Source organism: Mytilus californianus, unplaced genomic scaffold, assembly GCF_021869535.1.
Source record: "Mytilus californianus isolate M0D057914Y unplaced genomic scaffold, xbMytCali1.0.p SCAF_8, whole genome shotgun sequence".
Classification (NCBI taxonomy): Eukaryota; Metazoa; Mollusca; class Bivalvia; order Mytilida; family Mytilidae; genus Mytilus; species Mytilus californianus.
In genome coordinates, this window is record NW_026262734.1 from 5,422,987 (window position 1) to 5,444,200 (window position 21,214).

At 32.0% G+C, this 21,214-nt stretch overlaps 1 protein-coding gene across 1 annotated transcript in view; it reads left to right on the plus strand.

Moving 5' to 3' along the window:
* The window catches only part of LOC127711169 (uncharacterized), a 40,577-nt gene extending 22,518 nt beyond the window's left edge, over positions 1-18,059 (plus strand). Inside the window, exons 7-11 of the mRNA XM_052217121.1 lie at positions 923-1,048; positions 4,022-4,098; positions 8,202-8,561; positions 15,421-15,636; positions 17,351-18,059. Of these exons, the coding sequence (XP_052073081.1) occupies positions 923-1,048; positions 4,022-4,098; positions 8,202-8,561; positions 15,421-15,636; positions 17,351-17,398 (827 nt within the window). The 3' untranslated portion in view covers positions 17,399-18,059. The remainder of the gene's footprint in view (positions 1-922; positions 1,049-4,021; positions 4,099-8,201; positions 8,562-15,420; positions 15,637-17,350) is intronic.
* Positions 18,060-21,214: the final 3,155 nt, after the last annotated feature.

Consider the following 21,214-nt stretch of genomic DNA (forward strand, 5'->3'; position numbering starts at 1 on the left):
TTTAGATAACTGATAAAGTTATAGAGACTGTAAGAATATGCCTTTTACAATCATTGTAAAATACAAAACCAACATAGACATTTAGGAAATTGAGATAAGATTACTTTGAACGAATGATGTATGCATAGAAAAAAAAACTACTTAACAATTTTGAGAAATATACAATCCAAAAGAATAAAACTGAAGGACTGAAGGAGTTCACATGAACCAATATACCCCAGGAATGAATACCTCATTTTAACAACTTAAGAAAATCAACATCAATTAAGATATTCCTTACCAGGTATGTTTGTTGTTTACACAAAGCAGTAGGTTTGCGTAGGATACAATGGCCTTTTTCTCGTACCTTGAATTTCAAATAAGGCTTAATTGCAAAATCTAACAACGAATTATACGTACAATAATGACTAGGCAGGACACATACCATTCTGTTGAAAATCAAGAATATTTTGTCAAAATCTCTACTTTTGGCCAATTTGAATTGAAGATATTAACGCTTTATAAGGAAAACTGCTATAACATAGTTCCATAGCACTTTCTTCTTACGTGTCTTTTTAGCAAAATACTAATCGAAGGACCATATCTGCTGGGCAAAATACGGTCCTTACTGAACTTACTCCTCTGGACTGATGGGATTAAACAAGATTTGTTTGTTAAATTTGGAAGATTTCATAACTGTTTTAGATTTCCTATGTCATAGCATGATTTTTTTGATTTTTTTAAAAAAGTTTTGATTGCTTATATCATCTATCTATCTATTCTTGATTCAATTTTTAAGTTTCATATATTGTTTAGACATTTGTCTTTTTTTCAAAACCATATGTGTTTTTTAAATGTAAATAGAAGAGTTTTTAGTTACATTTCTTATTGATATACTTTTACATTTATGTATAACTTAACTATGCAGATTAAATTATTGAAGGTACTAAATTATCGATTAACAAAGTAGGATATGAAATTCCGACCCCATTTACTAAAGTCATGAAAAGTCACGAAATATCTACACAGACAAATGATTCGGAAATCCAGTTGGTAAAAACTGAGAGTGGTAAGTATAAGTTCAAATAGAAACCAGTCAGTGGTCGTCGTTTGTTGCTCTATATCATATTTGTTTTTCGCTCATTGTTTTGTACAAAAATAAGGCCGTACGTTTTCTCATTTGGATTGTTTTGTCATTTCGGGGCCTTTTATAGCTGACTATGCGGTAAAGGTTTCCTTATTGTTGAAACCGGACGATGACCCATAGTTGTTAACTTGTAAGTCATTTGTTCTATGGCAAAGAGTTGTATCATTTGCGATCATACCACATCTTTTATTTTTATATGGAGTGTCTGACAAGATTTTGTTAATATGTAGATGCTTTGGTTGCTCACACAGTTTTGTCAATATAAGGGAACTTTAAACATTTGTTATACAAGTGGGAGGTTTAGCTAGCTATAAAACTAGGTTTAATCCATCATTTTCTTCGGAAAATGTCAAGTCAGGAATATAGCAGCTGTTTTTCACTTGTTTCCCTTTTAGAATTTGCCTTTGAGTTCGGTTTTTTATGCCCCACCTAGGGGAATTATGTTTTTCGCTCTGTGCGTCCGTTCGTCCGTCTGTCCCGCTTCAGGTTAAAGTTTTTCAGGTAAAAGTTTTTCAGGTTAAAGTTTTTGGTCAAGGTAGTTTTTTGATGAAGTTGAAGTGCAATCAACTTGAAACTTAGTACACATGTTTCCTATGATATGATCTTTCTAATTGTAATGCCAAATTAGAGTTTTGACCCCAATTTCATGGTCCACTGAACATAGAAAATGATAGTGCGAGTGCGGCATCCGTGTACTATGGACATATTCTGACTTTTAAACTATCAAATCGACTTTTTATGTTCAGAAAAGGAAGATCGGTCATATTTTGACATCATTTTTCTGCTAGTACTGCTTTCGTTTGAGCTTAATTGGAATAATAACAACATAAATCTGAAAAATGCTACTTTTGTTGAACAAATTTCTGAGGAATGCTCTATTCTAATATTGTAAATAATCTAGCCATTACAAATATTTTGTGAAAAGTAGGGTCTGGCAAATCGAATTCTTCTTATCATTTGTTCTATTGTTAAAAATAACATTCACTCCTCTAGTGGCCTAGCTTGAGGTTTTATAAATTCTTGTACAAGTTTTGTTAGATAATACACTTTTTATGTACTTTTTAAAGGCTAAATTTTTCAGATTAGGAGCTTTAACTACAGTTAAATTAGGACAAATTAAGTATACGAACTTTGTTGTTATCATACTTGATTAACTCTATTGTAGATTGATATGATTTCTAAAACCTGTACATTTAGTACAGAAGAAAGACGGAAAAGGCATATAATAACGAAATGAAAATAAGGAGAATTTGTATGATCGTCAATGAAACAAGGGTCCACTAGGGTCAAAATGACGTTGATGTAAATGTAGCACAACGTAATGAGTAAACTACATGCGTAAAGTGAGCTATAAAATGTCACGACATGAATTATATATGTTTTCTAATCGACTAACAAATATAATTTTATTAATTATGTAGGTAGTATGAAAGTAAAAATGAAACATATTACAATTTTTCATACTGTGCCATAATGTAGTATACAGGAGCCTGTAATTTACTTCTTTGTTTTCTGCCATTTTACAATCCAAGATGGTAGAAGACTCCCATACCACCTGGAATCATTTTAACTTCAGAATGGCGATATCTGCCCTAAATAATTCATGATACATTAACGTTCTGACATAAAACACCCATGTAAAATTTCAACGAGTAAACGGGTCAACGGGTAATGCAATGATAACTCAATCCAGAGACATATAATACCCAAGTTTCTACTTCACCCAATAAAATTTAATAACAAAGACTACTGAATATGAAAACACATGTTAGCAGTAAATTTGCCTATTACGTCTTTTAGTTTTTCTCGCACATTGTTGTCAATAGAATGGAATTTTATGCACCTGTCATACAAGTGAGAGGTTTAGCTAGCTATAAAACCAGGTTTTATCCACCATTTTCTACATAAGGAAATTCCTGTACCAAGTCAGGAATATGACAGTTGTTTTACATTCGTTTGATGTGTTTAAGCTTTTGATTTTGCCATTTTGATAAAGAACTTCCAGTTTTGAAATTTCCTGGGTATTCGGTATTTTTGTTATTTTACTTTTTGCAAGGGAACAAATCACAGATCTTTTTATGAAACCTCTTTGTAATTACGACAAAAAAATATCAATCAAAGGTTTTGCTCTAATAAAAAAGACCTAGTATATGTCTATATTGGTATTGTTTTCTGATTTCTCCTTTTCGTATTCGAAGTAACAGAAAGTTTGGGCTGCAACATTCGACAAAATTGTTTAATTAAAGCATCAATCTTTTGACAAATAATACACAGATACATAGCAAAAATATTTCTTAAAATACTGCAAAACGTCTCATTCTGATTTATTCATTTGTCATAAAGTACGTTTAATTTAACAATGCTATTACAAACATAGCCTCTAGCCTTTGTTAGTCTTGTATTATTTTTAATTTTAGTTTCTTGTGTACAATTTGGAGTTTAGTATGACATATAATATATTTGTTTAGGGGCCAGCTGAAGGACGCCTCCGGGTGCTGAAATTTCTCGCTGCATTGAAGACCTGTTGGTGACCTTCTCCTGTTGTCTGTTCTATGGTCGGGTTGTTGTCTCTTTGAAACATTCCCCATTTCCATTCTCAATTTTATAGAATTCCCTCAGCAAATCTAAAAGCACACTATACTTATCAGGACAGTTTATATCAGATTTACAAATATTTATATCGAAATTCGTCTAATATGTACTATCATTCTTTTGTTGAAATTTGAAAAGTTTATGTTCAGTTTTGTAAACTCTATTTCAAACCGTATGATATACTTGTAACCAAGTTATCAAAGAGTAGAAAACACACAGATAAAATTATCAATATCTTCTTTTGCTTTGATTTGTTTTGTTTTCCTGAGCATTTGTCTTTCCAATACAATAATTTCTTTACAGCGTATGTGAAGATGTTTTCAAATCCATCGGCTGTAAAGGAATCCATGATGTCTTTAAAAGTTGATTCATTTGGAAACGTAAGAGTTTGATTTTTTGTTGTATATAATATGTTTATTAAACTAAGATATGTTTCATTAACTTAAAATTGATCATAACTTTGGATACAAAATGTAATTTTACTGAATATTAACTTAAAAATAATAACAGCAACTCAACGAAAAAACGAAATATAAAACAAAGCAATACATGTACAAACAAACATCAACTACGGTCTTCAACATCAAACAAATGTTAATACGAATAGGAAGAGCATTTAATCGCTGCTTCTCGAGAATTTAACATGTATTATTGAACTCAACAACTAATTTCCAGTTAGTCAAGAAAAAGAGGAAACAATAATCATTACGAAATGACAAAATCAACCGTTGAAGAATGGGGACAGCCACTTAATCATGTTAATCGTTTCCCTTTTGAATTTATTTCTCGAACAAAAGTTTACAGCAGAATGTAAAATAAAATTCAGTTGAGATTGAATTTTTCGAAATACTAAGGATTTTCTACCTCTAGAATAGATAACCTTAGCTGTATTTGGAAAAACCTTTCGGAACTTTGAGTCCCTAATGCTCTTCAACTTCGTACCTTATTTTGGCTTTTTATTTTTTTGTTATTCAAGCGGCACTGATGAGTCTTTTGAAGACGAAACGCGCGCCTTGCGAACAAAATTTTAATCATGGTAGTTATGACGAGTTTATTAACTTGATAAATTATCTGAAACTGGTCTTATACAAAGGAAAAGTACTAGTTCAATCAAACTAAAAATTATTAAAACCATATTACTGAATGATAACTGTATTTGAAAGCAACCTAAAAGTTCTTAACTTGATGAAATGAACGCATGCCTCTTACATTGAAATACAGCCTGATGAACCCTTGAGTACATTAATACAGCAACGTCATAAAAGGGTCTTGTTCATATTGATCTGGTGATGAATATTATCTCTAAATATTGATTTCCCTAAAAATAACTATTTTTAGCTAACATCTCCTTTGTCATTCAAGGTGTCGTATAAAAACATATGTTATGGTGTATAACGTTTATAATGGCTAAAAATCACTACACACCACACTAATAAGGAAATAATAAAAGTACAGTGATGTTATTGCTGTGTTTTATCACAGGAACCTTTAACGTGGAAATAAAGCTCACAGCTCAATAAAAGTTCAAGACATCACGTGGCATCGGTTCGAACGAAATGTTATGCTAGAAAAAAAACCAAGACTTAATGGATGCACAGCTACTACATATCTGCATCGAGAGGCATAAAAAAGAACAAATACTGTAACAAAAAACGTTGTCCAACGGTCTTAACGAGCAACACAACAAAATACTTACGTTAATATAACCACAGGTTACATCATAGTAAATTTGTTCGTGTTTTCAAACTTCAATTACAGAACAACTGCATAAATAAGTGTTTAGGTTTTATTACAGGGTTCTGAAGTACTGAAAATCTGTCAATATTGTGTAATTAAAAATATCATCTTTGAAATCAAAATCATACATACATTCATATTTTTCGTCTTGGTATTAATTGAATTTATATGTTTATATGTATATATACATGTTCACTTTAGTTTAATTGATGTTCGTAGATAAGATTTAAATATATGAATACTATTATGTTGACATTTCGCATACATCCTAGGGTTGTGAATTTAAAACCAAAAAGTCAAAAACAGAACAGAAAAACATAAGTTTCAGTTTTAAGTGATATGACGCCTGTTAAGTATTTCGGGATGACGTATAAGTGTTGTCATCCATGCCAATGCACTTGGTCTTTTAATTGACATTAATCAACTCCAATGTGTGATATAAGCTCAGTATTTAATGCTTCGATACTGAAATGATTTATAACATACTTTTCTAAAAATCCCAATTGATGAATTAATAAATTATTAAGAAACTAATGTTTCAACTACCTCAGTCAACGTTTATCTTTGATAAGGTTGGCTATTATTTTGAGGTTCATTTTTGGTTATAGAGCTCCTAGCGTTTCTACGTATCTATATATCCTAGGCTTTCAAATATTTAGGTTTGGGCGTTCTCGATGATGTCAATCCAGAAAAGCGCTTCAGACGCTCTAAGTCTATAAGAGTAACTTTCATTTCGTATCTGAACTTTTGTATTTTGAATACGAATTGCACCTTTAATAGTTATTCTTTTTGGAAACATTACCAATTTTGAATAATTGATTTTTTCCTTCCTGAAAATCTTGATATTTTTGTTATAAGACCTGTGTTATATTATAAGACACGTGTTAACTACCGGTTCTCGGACACACGGAATTGTATTAATTGGACAATTTATACATTTGATTTAATCATTATCATTATCGAAATGATAGTACTATAATACATTTTGCAAACACAAATATTAAGACAAGAAATTAAATTAAACTAAGTTTCAAAATTGCGTTCACTTGTATTATTGTACCATCATTTCAATAATAATAATAATTATAATTATCATTATTATCATTGTGGCTATTATGTTATTATTAAAATGATTATAATAACAATTATAATAATAATAATATTTGTTATTATTAACCAATATCTTAAAATACAGTATAAATTGTCCAATTAATACAATTTCGTGTGTCCAAACCGGTCGTTAACACAGGTCTTATACGGAAAAACTGGTTAATATAGAAATCTAACTGGTCTTAATACATGATTTTACCTCCCGTTTGTAGGTTCAAAAAGGTGTCAAAAATGAATGAATTACGCGAACTAATTTGATGTTAGAGTTGTTGTTATTTTCTATATGTCATACCTTGTTTTTCTTTGAGTGTATACAATTATGGACCGTACAAAAGGTCAATATCAAGAATTGTCAACCGTAAATGATTGTTTCTGAAGGGGCAGTCAAAAGTGAGGGAAATTTGTAGGGTAGACTATCTTGGGCATGCACCATTCCGAATGGGCCATATTTGTTTAATCGTACCAAAGGGCCCTTCGAACCATAGAAATCCATGTCAAAACACTTGCGTCAGAGAACTATTTTAGTGACTTAAAATGCCTCATATGTACAACAAATGAAGATTCTTTCTGTAAAATATTTGTGGCCCAGAAAAGGGCCGTTTGTGAAAGCTATTCTTGGCACCAGATGGATTTTAAATACTTGTTTCTTCGTCACTTCATTCAAGGGACTTCTAACCTGGACGTTGCCATTTTATTAACTTCAGTGCCTCATTTTGATGGAAGAAAACTAGTGAAAAATCGAGAGGATCAAATGGTTTTCTACCGGTGAATAAAAGGGTAATTCATCGCACATTATTAATTTTCAGGATTATTCGACATTCCTTAAAATGATAATTAACCATAATATAGAAATAAGAAGATGTGGTATTATTGCCAATGAGACAACTCTCCACAGGAGACCAAATGACATAGAAATTAACAACTATATGCCACCATACGGCCTTTAAACATTGAGCAAAGCCAATACCGCATAGTCAGCTATAAAAGGCCCCGAAATGACATATGTAAAACAATTCAAACGAGAAAACTATCGGCCTAATTCATGTACAAAATAATGAACGAAAACAAATATGTTACACAGCAACAAACGACAACCATTGAATTACAGGGATCTGACTTAGGACAGGCACATACAGAATGTGGCGGGGTTAAACAAATTTGATGGCGCCAACCCTACTCCTAACCTGGGACAGTGATGTAACAGTAAAACATAAGAACAAATTATAAAAATCACTTGAAAAAGGCTGAAATCATCAGATGAATCCAAATAGAAATACATATAGTTCATATTAATCCAGTATGAGTCTTCCTACAGCTATGTGTATCATCAGTCAGCTTTTGGTGGTTATTTAATGTCATTGGTTAATAAATGTGTCATAAAATGCAGTTTTTCATATTAATCCTGTATTATGTCCTCGTACAGTCGTATTGGGTCTCGGTTAGCTGTATTGACCCTCGGCTAACATTGTCCCAATAATACATAACACAGGATTAATATGAAAACACCCATTTAATAACACTCTATTATTATTATTAATATTAGTATTTCAAGTATTGTTATAGTTATCATTATCATAAGCTGGATTGAAAACTATGTTGATATAAATCAGTTGTAATTAGATTTTAATAATTTCAGCGAACTTTTTATGAAAAAGTAGACGAAACGGAAATTTTATATGCGGAATTTCCTTTTGTCAAAATAAAAGCCATAACCAATTATACTCATACTGTTGATAAACAACAAGTTGCCATGATGAAGAAAGATCAGATTTACTCCTTGATAAAACAAGTGGGTGATTGGTGGGAGATTACTGATAATCCAGGACCATCGTTCTTTGTGAAGTCGGAGTATGCTGTGATAACTACTCCGGGAAATGTTTTATCGCCTGTTCGAAAACTAAGTACTAGGCATGCCTTGTCGTCTACAGCAGTTCAAAAGCATCATGCAGGTGCTTTTGAGCTATTGGGTGGAGCCGATTCCAAAATCCCAGAATCTGTAAGTATTTTGAGAGGATAAATATATTCCGGAAATAAAGAGACATTGTTTTAATCGGACAATTCATGTTAGAGGGAAATGTTTATATTTGAAAATCATCATAAAGATTGAATACGAACCAACCGACATTGTTTAAACTATCAGTAGTATTATGATGCCAAATCAACGATATGAATAGAATATGAGAGATATACGTCAATAATAACAACCACAATGGCACACTGTACGATTCGCAATAATATCAACCCCATTGACTCACTTTCAGTTCTCAATAATAACATCTATATTGACATGCTTACGGTTCTCAATAATTGACGAGTGTTTCGTTGCGATCTGACGAGTCAAGTGCAACACTTTTCTGGGTAAGGGGAGGGTATAGAACTGACAAAGATTTTTAACCCCATTGCAGGTTTAATGTACCTAACCAAAGTTAGGTACCTGTAATTCATTTAAAGTCGTTTGCTACTGGCTTTTATATTTTTTTTTCGTATATTGTTTTAGTATGAATTCGGCCGCTTGTGTTCATTTTTTTCTTATTTCACATTTTGTCATGGTGCAGCTGTCTAAAAGTCTTAAAGCTTACTATACTAGGATATTAGTTTTACTTATTGTTAATATAAATAACAATGCTTTATTCTCTAAAAACCAATAAAATCAAAGGTACGGAGAATGACATTCAAAAAATATATTCAAGTAAAGCATAGTATTGTTGAAGGCCACAAGGTGATCTATTGCTGCCTCATACACACCCTTTTGTCTCTGGTAGATGGTTATCTCATGTGGATTAAAAACAAGTTTCAGACTTTTCAGATGATGTTAATATCATAACCATAGTTTAGGACTTAAATTCATTTTCTTGTAAAATCATTCGAGAAGCATAAATCATGTAAATGAAGGAACATTTAGGGAAAAACCTACACTATATTATTTATTTTGAATGACTTTGTAACAAAACAATACAATATCAATTAGGGTCAAGCGATGCGTAATATAAATTTGTCCTATATTTGGGTAATTCAATAATCACATTCATTGTAGAACCAGTTTTACTTAATAAAATCTTTTATAATTTTATTATATGATTACGACACTATTCCTGGAGACAATATGGATGTATATGGGCATTTATCTATTCTATAATTATATTTCAATGAAAATAAAATGAAACATTGAAAAAGTTAGAGAGAAAAGAAGCCAGAAAAATAAATACAAAATATGCATAAAGTGGACAAGGTCTAAAAAAATGTATCACAAAATTCGTAGTCCGGAATCTAGAAAGGTATCACATATCTATACCAACGTGTTGACCTCTACAAAACCCAGGTTCTAAGCAGGTCTTACATTCGTATACCAATAGGTCATTCTCTACTAAGCTCAAAACCTAGACAAGTCTTACATGTCTATATCAATGTGTCCACCAATGTGTGTTTTGCTATGTGTTGAAGGTTTCACTGTGACTTTGAGATGAAAGAACATCAATAAAGCGATGTTCATTTGCCTTTTGTGTTTTATGCTGTGCATATACTGATTTTGTGTCAAGGATGGATAAGTGAACCATAGACGTTGTCTAAATTGGGTGGGTGGGGGGGCTTTTCATTTTTTTTTTTAAATTTGTAATTCTATTTTTCTCAATTCTTCATTTATGTTGCCCATTAATTTATTTAATATATATTAAAGCACCCCCTTATTCTGTATTCTTAGTTGTTTGCCCTTAATTTTCTTTATTCTTTATATTTTGACCCATTATTTTTATTTTGTAAACACAATTCAGACCTTAATAGACTTCAAAAGATCCATTATTTACAACTTAAAACTCCCATTAGCACCATGTGTCGCAAATGGCTCGAACGGAAGTCTTCAATCTGAGTCTGTCTGCTGCTTGTTGTTGAATTTCTTCCCATGTCCTCCATCCAATGTCTGTTCTTTCTTTGTCGACCATTTGTCTCCAACTTTCCTTTGGTAATCCTACATTTGTCTGTCCTGGTGATGTCCTCGTCAAGGCGATTCGACAATCGTTCCATGGGTCCATCAGTATGTGACCTATCCAAGTCCTTTCTCCTGGTCTTATTGGTGTTTTTGATGCTGCAAATGATGGCTTTTTGTAGTAATTCTGTACTTGAAATCGTAGCTGGCCAAAATATCCTGAAGATTCAACACAAGTTTTTGGTGTTGAAGGTGATAAGTTTTCCTCCATCTCTTTTGCTTATCTTCTTACATTCTGCCACATATAACTACCCTGATATTACATTGCTGTTATAAATTTTCATTTTTGGTGTTCCTGCTGGTTTGATTCCCATATGTTTCTTAGCGTGCAGTACGCTGCTCTTGCTTTTTTATTTTACTCTATTTGTTATATAGACTGTTGTATTTTGTCTCTGATATCTATAACATATAGGTATGTGAAACTGTCCACCAACTCTTTTTCTTCGCTGTCCAATGAAATAGGCTGAATGTTGTTGACCTTTTCACGCAATATTTTACTTTTCTTCTTGTTTATTTTTAATCAAGTTGTTGCAGCTAAACTTTGTATACTATTTGTTTTGGTTTGTAATTGTGTCTTTGTTGTTGACAAGAGAGCTATTTCATCTGCAAAATAAAGGTCTTCCAACCCTTAATCTTCCCTAGTAAATGCCACGCCTTTTCTGTGTTGTTTCTTTAATTGTCCAGTCTATTACAAGTAAGAAAAAACGAAACCTGACATAACATACCTTGCCTGACTCAAAATTTAATGTGGAACCATTCCGCATGTTTACCCTTATGTTAAACTGCACTATCCTGATAGTTTTACCTTGAATTCTATAATTTGCAATGATCATTCTTAAAGTTTCCCGATTGATAGTGTCAAACACTCTTTAGAAGTTCATAAAGTTGATGAATAAAGGACTGTTCCATTTCATTTAAAAGATCCATTATCAGCATCAAACTAACAACAAACTAAACCAACACGATAAAGATGAATACAACGTTTATCAATGATTCGTCTGTTGCTTTTTACAAGAAAATTACTAGTCAGAATACAAGTTACATTAACACAGTTAAGGTTCAAATGACTCTACACTCATTTGTTTGTTTTTTCCATATTTTGAATTTTTATAATTGATTGTTTTGTTGCAATTTCAAAGGTATTTCTAAATTATAAGATGCTTGTCATTTTCTTTTTACCCAGAATTTTAATTAGACGTTGCAGTTGATTTATTATATGAGTAAAATGAGATCTGAGTATGCATTAATAAAACAAACAATAAAACAACATATATAACCAATACAGTATGACCAGTAGGTCAAAATAAATCCAACAATGGAAAGTTGTCTATGCAACATACCAAGCACTTAATCGCCCTGAGTCTTAAAAAGTAATCAGTATATTCAATATGGACTATCGAAAATTTGTCAACCGCCATATGACCCCATGATAAAAAACAAAATTCAGGCTCCTTTAGTTCTCTGATTAGATTTTAATCGATAGAATCATGTCTACCTTATATCAAATGTTTTATTGGAATACATATTGATATACGTCAATAATAACAACCACAATGACACACTTACGATTCGCAATAATATCAACCCCATTGACTCACTCCGTTCTCAATAATAACATCTATATTGACATGCTTACGGTTCTCAATAATTGACGAGTGTTTCGTTGCGATCTGACGAGTCAAGTGCAACACTTTTCTGGGTAAGGGGAGGGTATAGAACTGACAAAGATTTTTAACCCCATTGCAGGCTTAATGTACCTAACCAAAGTTAGGTACCTGTCATTCATTTAAAGTCGTTTGCTACTGGCTGTCATATTTATTTTTCGTATATTGTTTTAGTATGAATTCGGCCGCTTGTGTTCATTTTTTTCTTATTTCACATTTTGTCATGGTGCAGCTGTCTAAAAGTCTTAAAGCTTACTATACTAGGATATTAGTTTTACTTATTGTTAATGTAAATAACAATGCTTTATTCTCTAAAAACCAATAAAATCAAAGGTACGGAGAATGACATTCAAAAAATATATTCAAGTAAAGCATAGTATTGTTGAAGGCCACAAGGTGATCTATTGCTGCCTCATACACACCCTTTTGTCTCTGGTAGATGGTTATCTCATGTGGATTAAAAACAAGTTTCAGACTTTTCAGATGATGTTAATATCATAACCATAGTTTAGGACTTAAATTCATTTTCTTGTAAAATCATTCGAGAAGCATAAATCATGTAAATGAAGGAATATTTAGGGAAAAACCTACACTATATTATTTATTTTGAATGACTTTGTAACAAAACAATACAATATAAATTAGGGTCAAGCGATGCGTAATATAAATTTGTCCTATATTTGGGTAATTCAATAATCACATTCACTGTAGAACCAGTTTTACTTAATAAAATCTTTTATAATTTTATTATATGATTACGACACTATTCCTGGAGACAATATGGATGTATATGGGCATTTATCTATTCTATAATTATATTTCAATGAAAATAAAATGAAACATTGAAAAAGTTAGAGAGAAAAGAAGCCAGAAAAATAAATACAAAATATGCATAAAGTGGACAAGGTCTAAAAAAATGTATCACAAAATTCGTAATCCGGAATCTAGAAAGGTATCACATATCTATACCAACGTGTTGACCTCTACAAAACCCAGGTTCTAAGCAGGTCTTACATTCGTATACCAATAGGTCATTCTCTACTAAGCTCAAAACCTAGACAAGTCTTACATGTCTATATCAATGTGTCCACCAATGTGTGTTTTGCTATGTGTTGAAGGTTTCACTGTGACTTTGAGATGAAAGAACATCAATAAAAGCGATGTTCATTTGCCTTTTGTGTTTTATGCTGTGCATATACTGATTTTGTGTCAAGGATGGATAAGTGAACCATAGACGTTGTCTAAATTGGGTGGGTGGGGGGGCTTTTCATTTTTTTTTTTAAATTTGTAATTCTATTTTTCTCAATTCTTCATTTATGTTGCCCATTATTCTTTATTTAATATATTAAAGCACCCCCTTATTCTGTATTCTTAGTTGTTTGCCCTTAATTTTCTTTATTCTTTATATTTTGACCCATTATTTTTATTTTGTAAACACAATTCAGACCTTAATAGACTTCAAAAGATCCATTATTTACAACTTAAAACTCCCATTAGCACCATGTGTCGCAAATGGCGCGAACGGAAGTCTTCAATCTGAGTCTGTCTGCTGCTTGTTGTTGAATTTCTTCCCATGTCCTCCATCCAATGTCTGTTCTTTCTTTGTCGACCATTTGTCTCCAACTTTCCTTTGGTAATCCTACATTTGTCTGTCCTGGTGATGTCCTCGTCAAGGCGATTCGACAATCGTTCCATGGGTCCATCAGTATGTGACCTATCCAAGTCCTTTCTCCTGGTCTTATTGGTGTTTTTGATGCTGCAAATGATGGCTTTTTGTAGTAATTCTGTACTTGAAATCGTAGCTGGCCAAAATATCCTGAAGATTCAACACAAGTTTTTGGTGTTGAAGGTGATAAGTTTTCCTCCATCTCTTTTGCTTATCTTCTTACATTCTGCCACATATAACTACCCTGATATTACATTGCTGTTATAAATTTTCATTTTTGGTGTTCCTGCTGGTTTGATTCCCATATGTTTCTTAGCGTGCAGTACGCTGCTCTTGCTTTTTTATTTTACTCTATTTGTTATATAGACTGTTGTATTTTGTCTCTGATATCTATAACATATAGGTATGTGAAACTGTCCACCAACTCTTTTTCTTCGCTGTCCAATGAAATAGGCTGAATGTTGTTGACCTTTTCACGCAATATTTTACTTTTCTTCTTGTTTATTTTTAATCAAGTTGTTGCAGCTAAACTTTGTATACTATTTGTTTTGGTTTGTAATTGTGTCTTTGTTGTTGACAAGAGAGCTATTTCATCTGCAAAATAAAGGTCTTCCAACCCTTAATCTTCCCTAGTAAATGCCACGCCTTTTCTGTGTTGTTTCTTTAATTGTCCAGTCTATTACAAGTAAGAAAAAACGAAACCTGACATAACATACCTTGCCTGACTCAAAATTTAATGTGGAACCATTCCGCATGTTTACCCTTATGTTAAACTGCACTATCCTGATAGTTTTACCTTGAATTCTATAATTTGCAATGATCATTCTTAAAGTTTCCCGATTGATAGTGTCAAACACTCTTTAGAAGTTCATAAAGTTGATGAATAAAGGACTGTTCCATTTCATTTAAAAGATCCATTATCAGCATCAAACTAACAACAAACTAAACCAACACGATAAAGATGAATACAACGTTTATCAATGATTCGTCTGTTGCTTTTTACAAGAAAATTACTAGTCAGAATACAAGTTACATTAACACAGTTAAGGTTCAAATGACTCTACACTCATTTGTTTGTTTTTTTCCATATTTTGAATTTTTATAATTGATTGTTTTGTTGCAATTTCAAAGGTATTTCTAAATTATAAGATGCTTGTCATTTTCTTTTTACCCAGAATTTTAATTAGACGTTGCAGTTGATTTATTATATGAGTAAAATGAGATCTGAGTATGCATTAATAAAACAAACAATAAAACAACATATATAACCAATACAGTATGACCAGTAGGTCAAAATAAATCCAACAATGGAAAGTTGTCTATGCAACATACCAAGCACTTAATCGCCCTGAGTCTTAAAAAGTAATCAGTATATTCAATATGGACTATCGAAAATTTGTCAACCGCCATATGACCCCATGATAAAAAACAAAATTCAGGCTCCTTTAGTTCTCTGATTAGATTTTAATCGATAGAATCATGTCTACCTTATATCAAATGTTTTATTGGAATACATATTGATAAATGGCTTATGGATGTATTCCAGAGTGGAGAACAAGTTAGGCATCATGAGCATGAACCTCTTAGGAAAACAATCTCTGAAGCTTTACCCCAACACTCTCAAAAGTTAAAGCGAAAAACAGCAGTCTACTATGCAGAAAATCAAGACAGTTCTGATATCGCATTAACGCCATCGCAGAAGATAAAAGCATTCAGAGAAAAGAGGGTTATGTCCATTCCAAGCCTAGACACACATTCTGATGTATGTATAATACACCTTATTTTTATTGCATAATTCAAATGATCTGTTGTTAAAAGTTGTGAAACTTAATGTCAGGTATAATAGTTCGTTTGAAAAAGATAACAGAATATCGAGGGGCAATCAGACGTTGAAACATTTTTCATTACACTAATCAAGAATCGACTTAATTACCCTGGTAAACGGTAATTTAAGGTGCTGCGGAATGGTTAGTAGTTGCACCAAAATGTATTAAAGTAGCTTAGGGTGTCTTAATGTCCGACGATAGATTTTTCGTAAACTTCTGTAAAAGATTGCTGGGTCAAAGTACTTTTAAGTTTCAATTTAAAACCTGGGGGTTGCGGACCTTGTTATTTCGTTACAATATCTTGAAATTAACGAAATCATAGTTATTGTATATGGGTTTTATAGGGTAAACTTATTTTTTCCTTGTTGATGAAACATTAAATAAAGGCAATAGTAGTATACCACCAATAGTCGTAATTCGATTAAGTAAAAACAAATCCGGGTAACACCGATGAAAAAACATCAACTATAAGACGAAAGAATTGGTTAAAATTCAATGAGACAATTGTTTTTCATAAATACTTCTAAAATATCAAATAAAAATAGGGGATCACGGGCCGTATTTTCTAAAAAAAAAAAAAAAAAAAAAAAAAACACGAATTGTCCTATCAAAATTAATATAATTATCTGCCCTTGTTTTTCAAAGAATTATGTCTGAAAATTTTAAGAACACTGAACAACAATTAGATTTTTTGATAGTTTAATCTTAAAATTTCAAGTTTAATATACTCTGCTGTAATTTTAAACCAAAAACGTATTTTTCAACATGCACAGATGGGATGCTCAAAAACAGACACACGATTTTTCCTTAATATCATGAATAGTGGATCACAGCTCTGTTGACTGTAAAAGAATATATTTTCAAAATAAAGAAAAAAATGATTTTGATATACTTTATACATCGATTAATTTTCTTTTTTCATTTTAAGGATTTGAATAAAATCAATTATGATATGTAATATTATACTGAAGTACCGTTTCCCGGCTAATCATGCTATTTCATTGAATATGAGCTCATATCCCTTATGAACAAAACCGAAGATAAGAATGGTAAATAATGTTAAAATCAGGAGACTCCAGTATAATATAATTGTTATTCGGTCTTCACAGAAGATATGGGCTTCTAAAACACTGACAGAGAATATGATCCCATATCCCCTGAGAAGATCTCGAATAACATATAATACCCTAGTGAATATTTTTAAAGTAGAAATGGATAAAATTGTTTCAAGGGAAACTTCCATGTGACAGCATCTAGCACACACGTAGTTATAGATCAATATACCATTCATTAATAGAATACAACACATGATAAGCTCTAACTTGCCGTGAAAAGTCTAACACTGTTAGAAATATAACAGGATGACCTATAAATTTCGAAAAGGAATAGAATAAAACAAGGTAATACCAGACGAAATATTTCTTACTTGCAACAGTCGCAAAAATACGAAGCTCTGTAAGTGATTTGTTTTGGAATTCAATAATCTCGATAAGGTCGTAAAACAGATGAGAAGAAAGATAGTTCTTTATTGCTCAGCTGGTGGAGATAATTTGAATTAAACATCTAATTTTCCTGCAAGTTTTATCTAAATGATTTTAATGTTGCAGTTTTCAGTTACAAAATTAATATGTCTCTTTATTTTACTTGTAGCCATGTCCAGAAGAGGAAGCCACAACGGAAAATTTCAATTCTTTATAATCTAATACAAACACCAATTAATCAATCCAGCATTTGACTTATAACAAGGAACATTTTGATATATAATCATTGAGTTTGACATCATTACAAATTTTGAAACAACTGAGGTGAATCAATATACAAAAACCGTAAAGAAATTAAAACGTAGTAAACTATTCACTATAAATATTTGTATATTGCATACTTCATAGTGAGATATTAAAAATGTATTGCTTTATGTCGACAATATGTTGCGAATATACAATAAAAAAAAAACGTAGGGGTTAACGTCAGTGAGGAAGCAATCTAACGAAATGAGAAACCAAACGACACTTTCATGTCAACATACAATGTAGAGCCTTTATCCTGATCATGATCCGGGTGTTGCAATTCGATAATATAAGTACAGAAGAACATATCCGTTGCTTTTTTTTACATTTACTTTAATGAAATGGTCATTTCAAATAAAAGCAAGGCCCCAATGGTTCCCTCCAGAACTGGTTAAGTGTGTCGATTAAGATATTATTTGCAATATGAGATATTATAATGGGTATATTTTGTATATTTTTATAAAATAATATATTTTAATATTGAGGGAAAATCCGTCGGAAAAATGAGCTACTAACATTGTTTTTAATGCAAAATAAAACGCTTAATCTGTTGAGATGTTTAAATAATTTTGTTGGCTTTCTATGAAAAAAAGTAAATATCATAGACTGAGGTGAAAATATGGTTTTAACATTTGAACAATGTTTCATGTGATAAGTGATATAAAACAAAACTTTACGACTGAAGGATTGGTTTCAGCTTCCCAATTGTGAACTTTAAATTTCTATGTAGCAACATTCCAGCAGCGCCTATATACGGAGTATATATCGTCCAGTTGATACGATATTCCAGGGCTTGTATTCCCTATCCTGATTTCCTTGATAGAGAGTTGCTGCTTACAAGGAAGCTATTAAACCAAGAGTAACTACAATCCGGTCCCTCTTTCCACGAATGTGACCTACTTAATAAGACTTATTACCGGGTTTGTACTAACTTGAGCAACACAACGGGTGTCACATTTTAAGCAGAATCCGCTTACTCTTCTGGAACAACTGAGATCACCCCCCAGTTTTTGATGGGGTTCGTGTTGCTCAGTTTTTAGTTTTTAGTTTTCTGTGTTGTGTTTTGTGTACTGTTGTTTGTCGGTTAGTCCTTTTCTTTTTTTAGCCAAGGCGTTGTCAGTTTATTTTCTACTTTTAAGTAATAATTAATATAAAAATATGATTATGCCTCGACAAAATCAAACAGTATAGAAAAGCATTTCTTTATTTGGATAACCACTTGACGATACAATCTACCCGAACTCTGCGTATTATAAATAAACTGTAATTTATATTTCATTATCACATTTGCATATATTGTATTTTGCTTCATTTTGTCAGTCGACATCAGGTTAGATTAGCTGTTAGCTAACTGTGATACCCTCTAAAATAAAGTCATTACGTACTTACTTTTTTACAGCTACACTTGTATTTCTTTCTGATGCAATAGCAACCCTAATATACGCTATCTACGGTCATTACTGTGTCACAATGGTTTTGTAAAACCGTGTTGTATTTATCACATTCGTAATTAACTGTTTATCAAACCTTTCATTATTCAAGTTCAATGCTCTGTATCGATCTGATTAGTTAAGCCCTTTTCAACTGATTTTTATAGTTTGTTCTTATGTTGTACTGTTTCACCACTGTCCCAGGTTAGAGAGGGTTGGCGCCTTCAAACTAGTTTAACCCCACATCATTCTATATGTGCCTGTCCCAAGTCAGAAGTCTGTATTTCAGTGGTTGTCGTTTGTTGCTGTATCAGTGGGAAAACCAGTGACATTTAAAAGTTCCTTTTATCGGTCACGCGGGAAAGGGGACTTAATCGAAAAATTTCGTAGTGGCGCTGCAATCAGCGTGTAAACAAAAACGTAGCTTGTGCTTCAGACTATAAATCTATCAAAACATTTTATTATTCAACAGTATTTGAGTTTAATTTTTATTCGAATAGATTTTGTCACACGACTGCCAAAAATATATTAAAATAATTGCTTAGTTTTTGAAATATGATAGATCAAAAGACTCCGTTGACTTCACAAAAACCGCGGGTAATACCCCGTCTGAAAATGACAGACACAATTGCATATCATCCTAAAGCTTTTCATTGGTTGAGATATAAATAAATGTGACCCAGAAACATATGGGCACATGACTATGTGAAAAATTTCCCGTCACTCCTTGTCTTGTTTACATAATAAACACTTCAACCGGAGGTCAAAATTCAACATTTTGTTTTTCGTTTTTGGAGTTATATCATTGCAAAATGGAGCATATGATGTCAAATTTTCCAGTTTTCAACCACGAAATTGAATCAGACAATGAAGTGTGGCGATGTTTTCTGAATTTTAAATATATTTCATATAAAAATGTTGACAGATCGGCTTTACTCCGTCATTTGTTGATCTTTTCCATGTTGCTCAGACTCCTCGTATCAATAATTTTCTGCAGTTATTTAAGTATACTGCAGTGTGTAACAGATTTATGTAGTACATTGAAACTTGTTTAGTCTATGAATGAATTTGTTCATATAAATGACTTCAGTTGTCTAAAAGTGTCCCCCTTTTTTCCCACTTTCAAAAAACTTCAGTTGGGCAATAAAATAATGTCTGAATGAAAGTTTTGTACAAATGCAAAGTGTAAACACTCAGCTTATCTCTGTTTAAAACCATTGTTTAGCCACATGATCACAGTCATTCTTTGTTTCTGTAAATATTTACCTGAAATGTGTCAACTTGTCAATTTTAAAAAATATTAAAAGTATCAATCAACAACTGTGACCTGAAATCTGATGAGTCAATTATTTTCACTTGATTTTTAGTCTTTTTTCTTGTTGTATAAACAACACTGTACTAAGCTAGTAGGAAGCAAACACTCAATCATGTGAATGTGCCTGCCTGTTGTACACTATTAATCCATTCATTTTTTTGTGTGGCTGGGCCCTGGGGCATGTTAAACTCTTGAAAAAGAATTGCTTTAATCAAGAATGTGGGAACAAATATCTGTCATTGAGTTTTCAAAGAGTGTACATGTTCTTAAAGATTTTTTTTGAAAAAGTGGAAGAAACTGTATCTTATCCAGTTTTGTGGCCATTCATCAAATTTGTTTTTCTTCCGTAATTATTTTACCATTTATAGTTCTGGATTTAAAATTTTTATCACATGCTGCTTTACCAGGTCCTTTATACTTGGAATATTAGTTTGCTAATTGTTGAAAGCTAAAACAGTAACCTATAATTATCCTGTTTCAATTGTCAATATGGATTTCTTTTAAAACAACTTTTCCCAAGGAAAACTAAAGTTGAAAAAAATAGTTCAACCCAGATATGCTGCTGCTGAAGAAAGTAACATTTATAATGGTATTTTTCAAACATAGCATTCATTATTTACTCTATTGAATGCTCAATGCATCAATGCCTAGTACATACAAGTCTTAATACACGTTAAAGCTACAAGAGCATTAAAAATTCTAATGTCTACTTTGAAGATGGCATATGAATGTCTCACTCTGATTTCGGTGATCCTGTTTTATTGCATTGATATTAATGTTCGACCCACAACTTTTAGTTCACACTAATCTTTGTCCAGGTCTATCATGATGGAAATTTTAGGTACTGTACATTCAGAAACGATAGCAAGATTTTTATTAATGCAATAATGTGAATGGGTGAGTATCTACACATGTAAATAATACATTGTATTATTATATAATAATACCTTTTAATCTGATTAAAATACAAATCCTGTGTCCA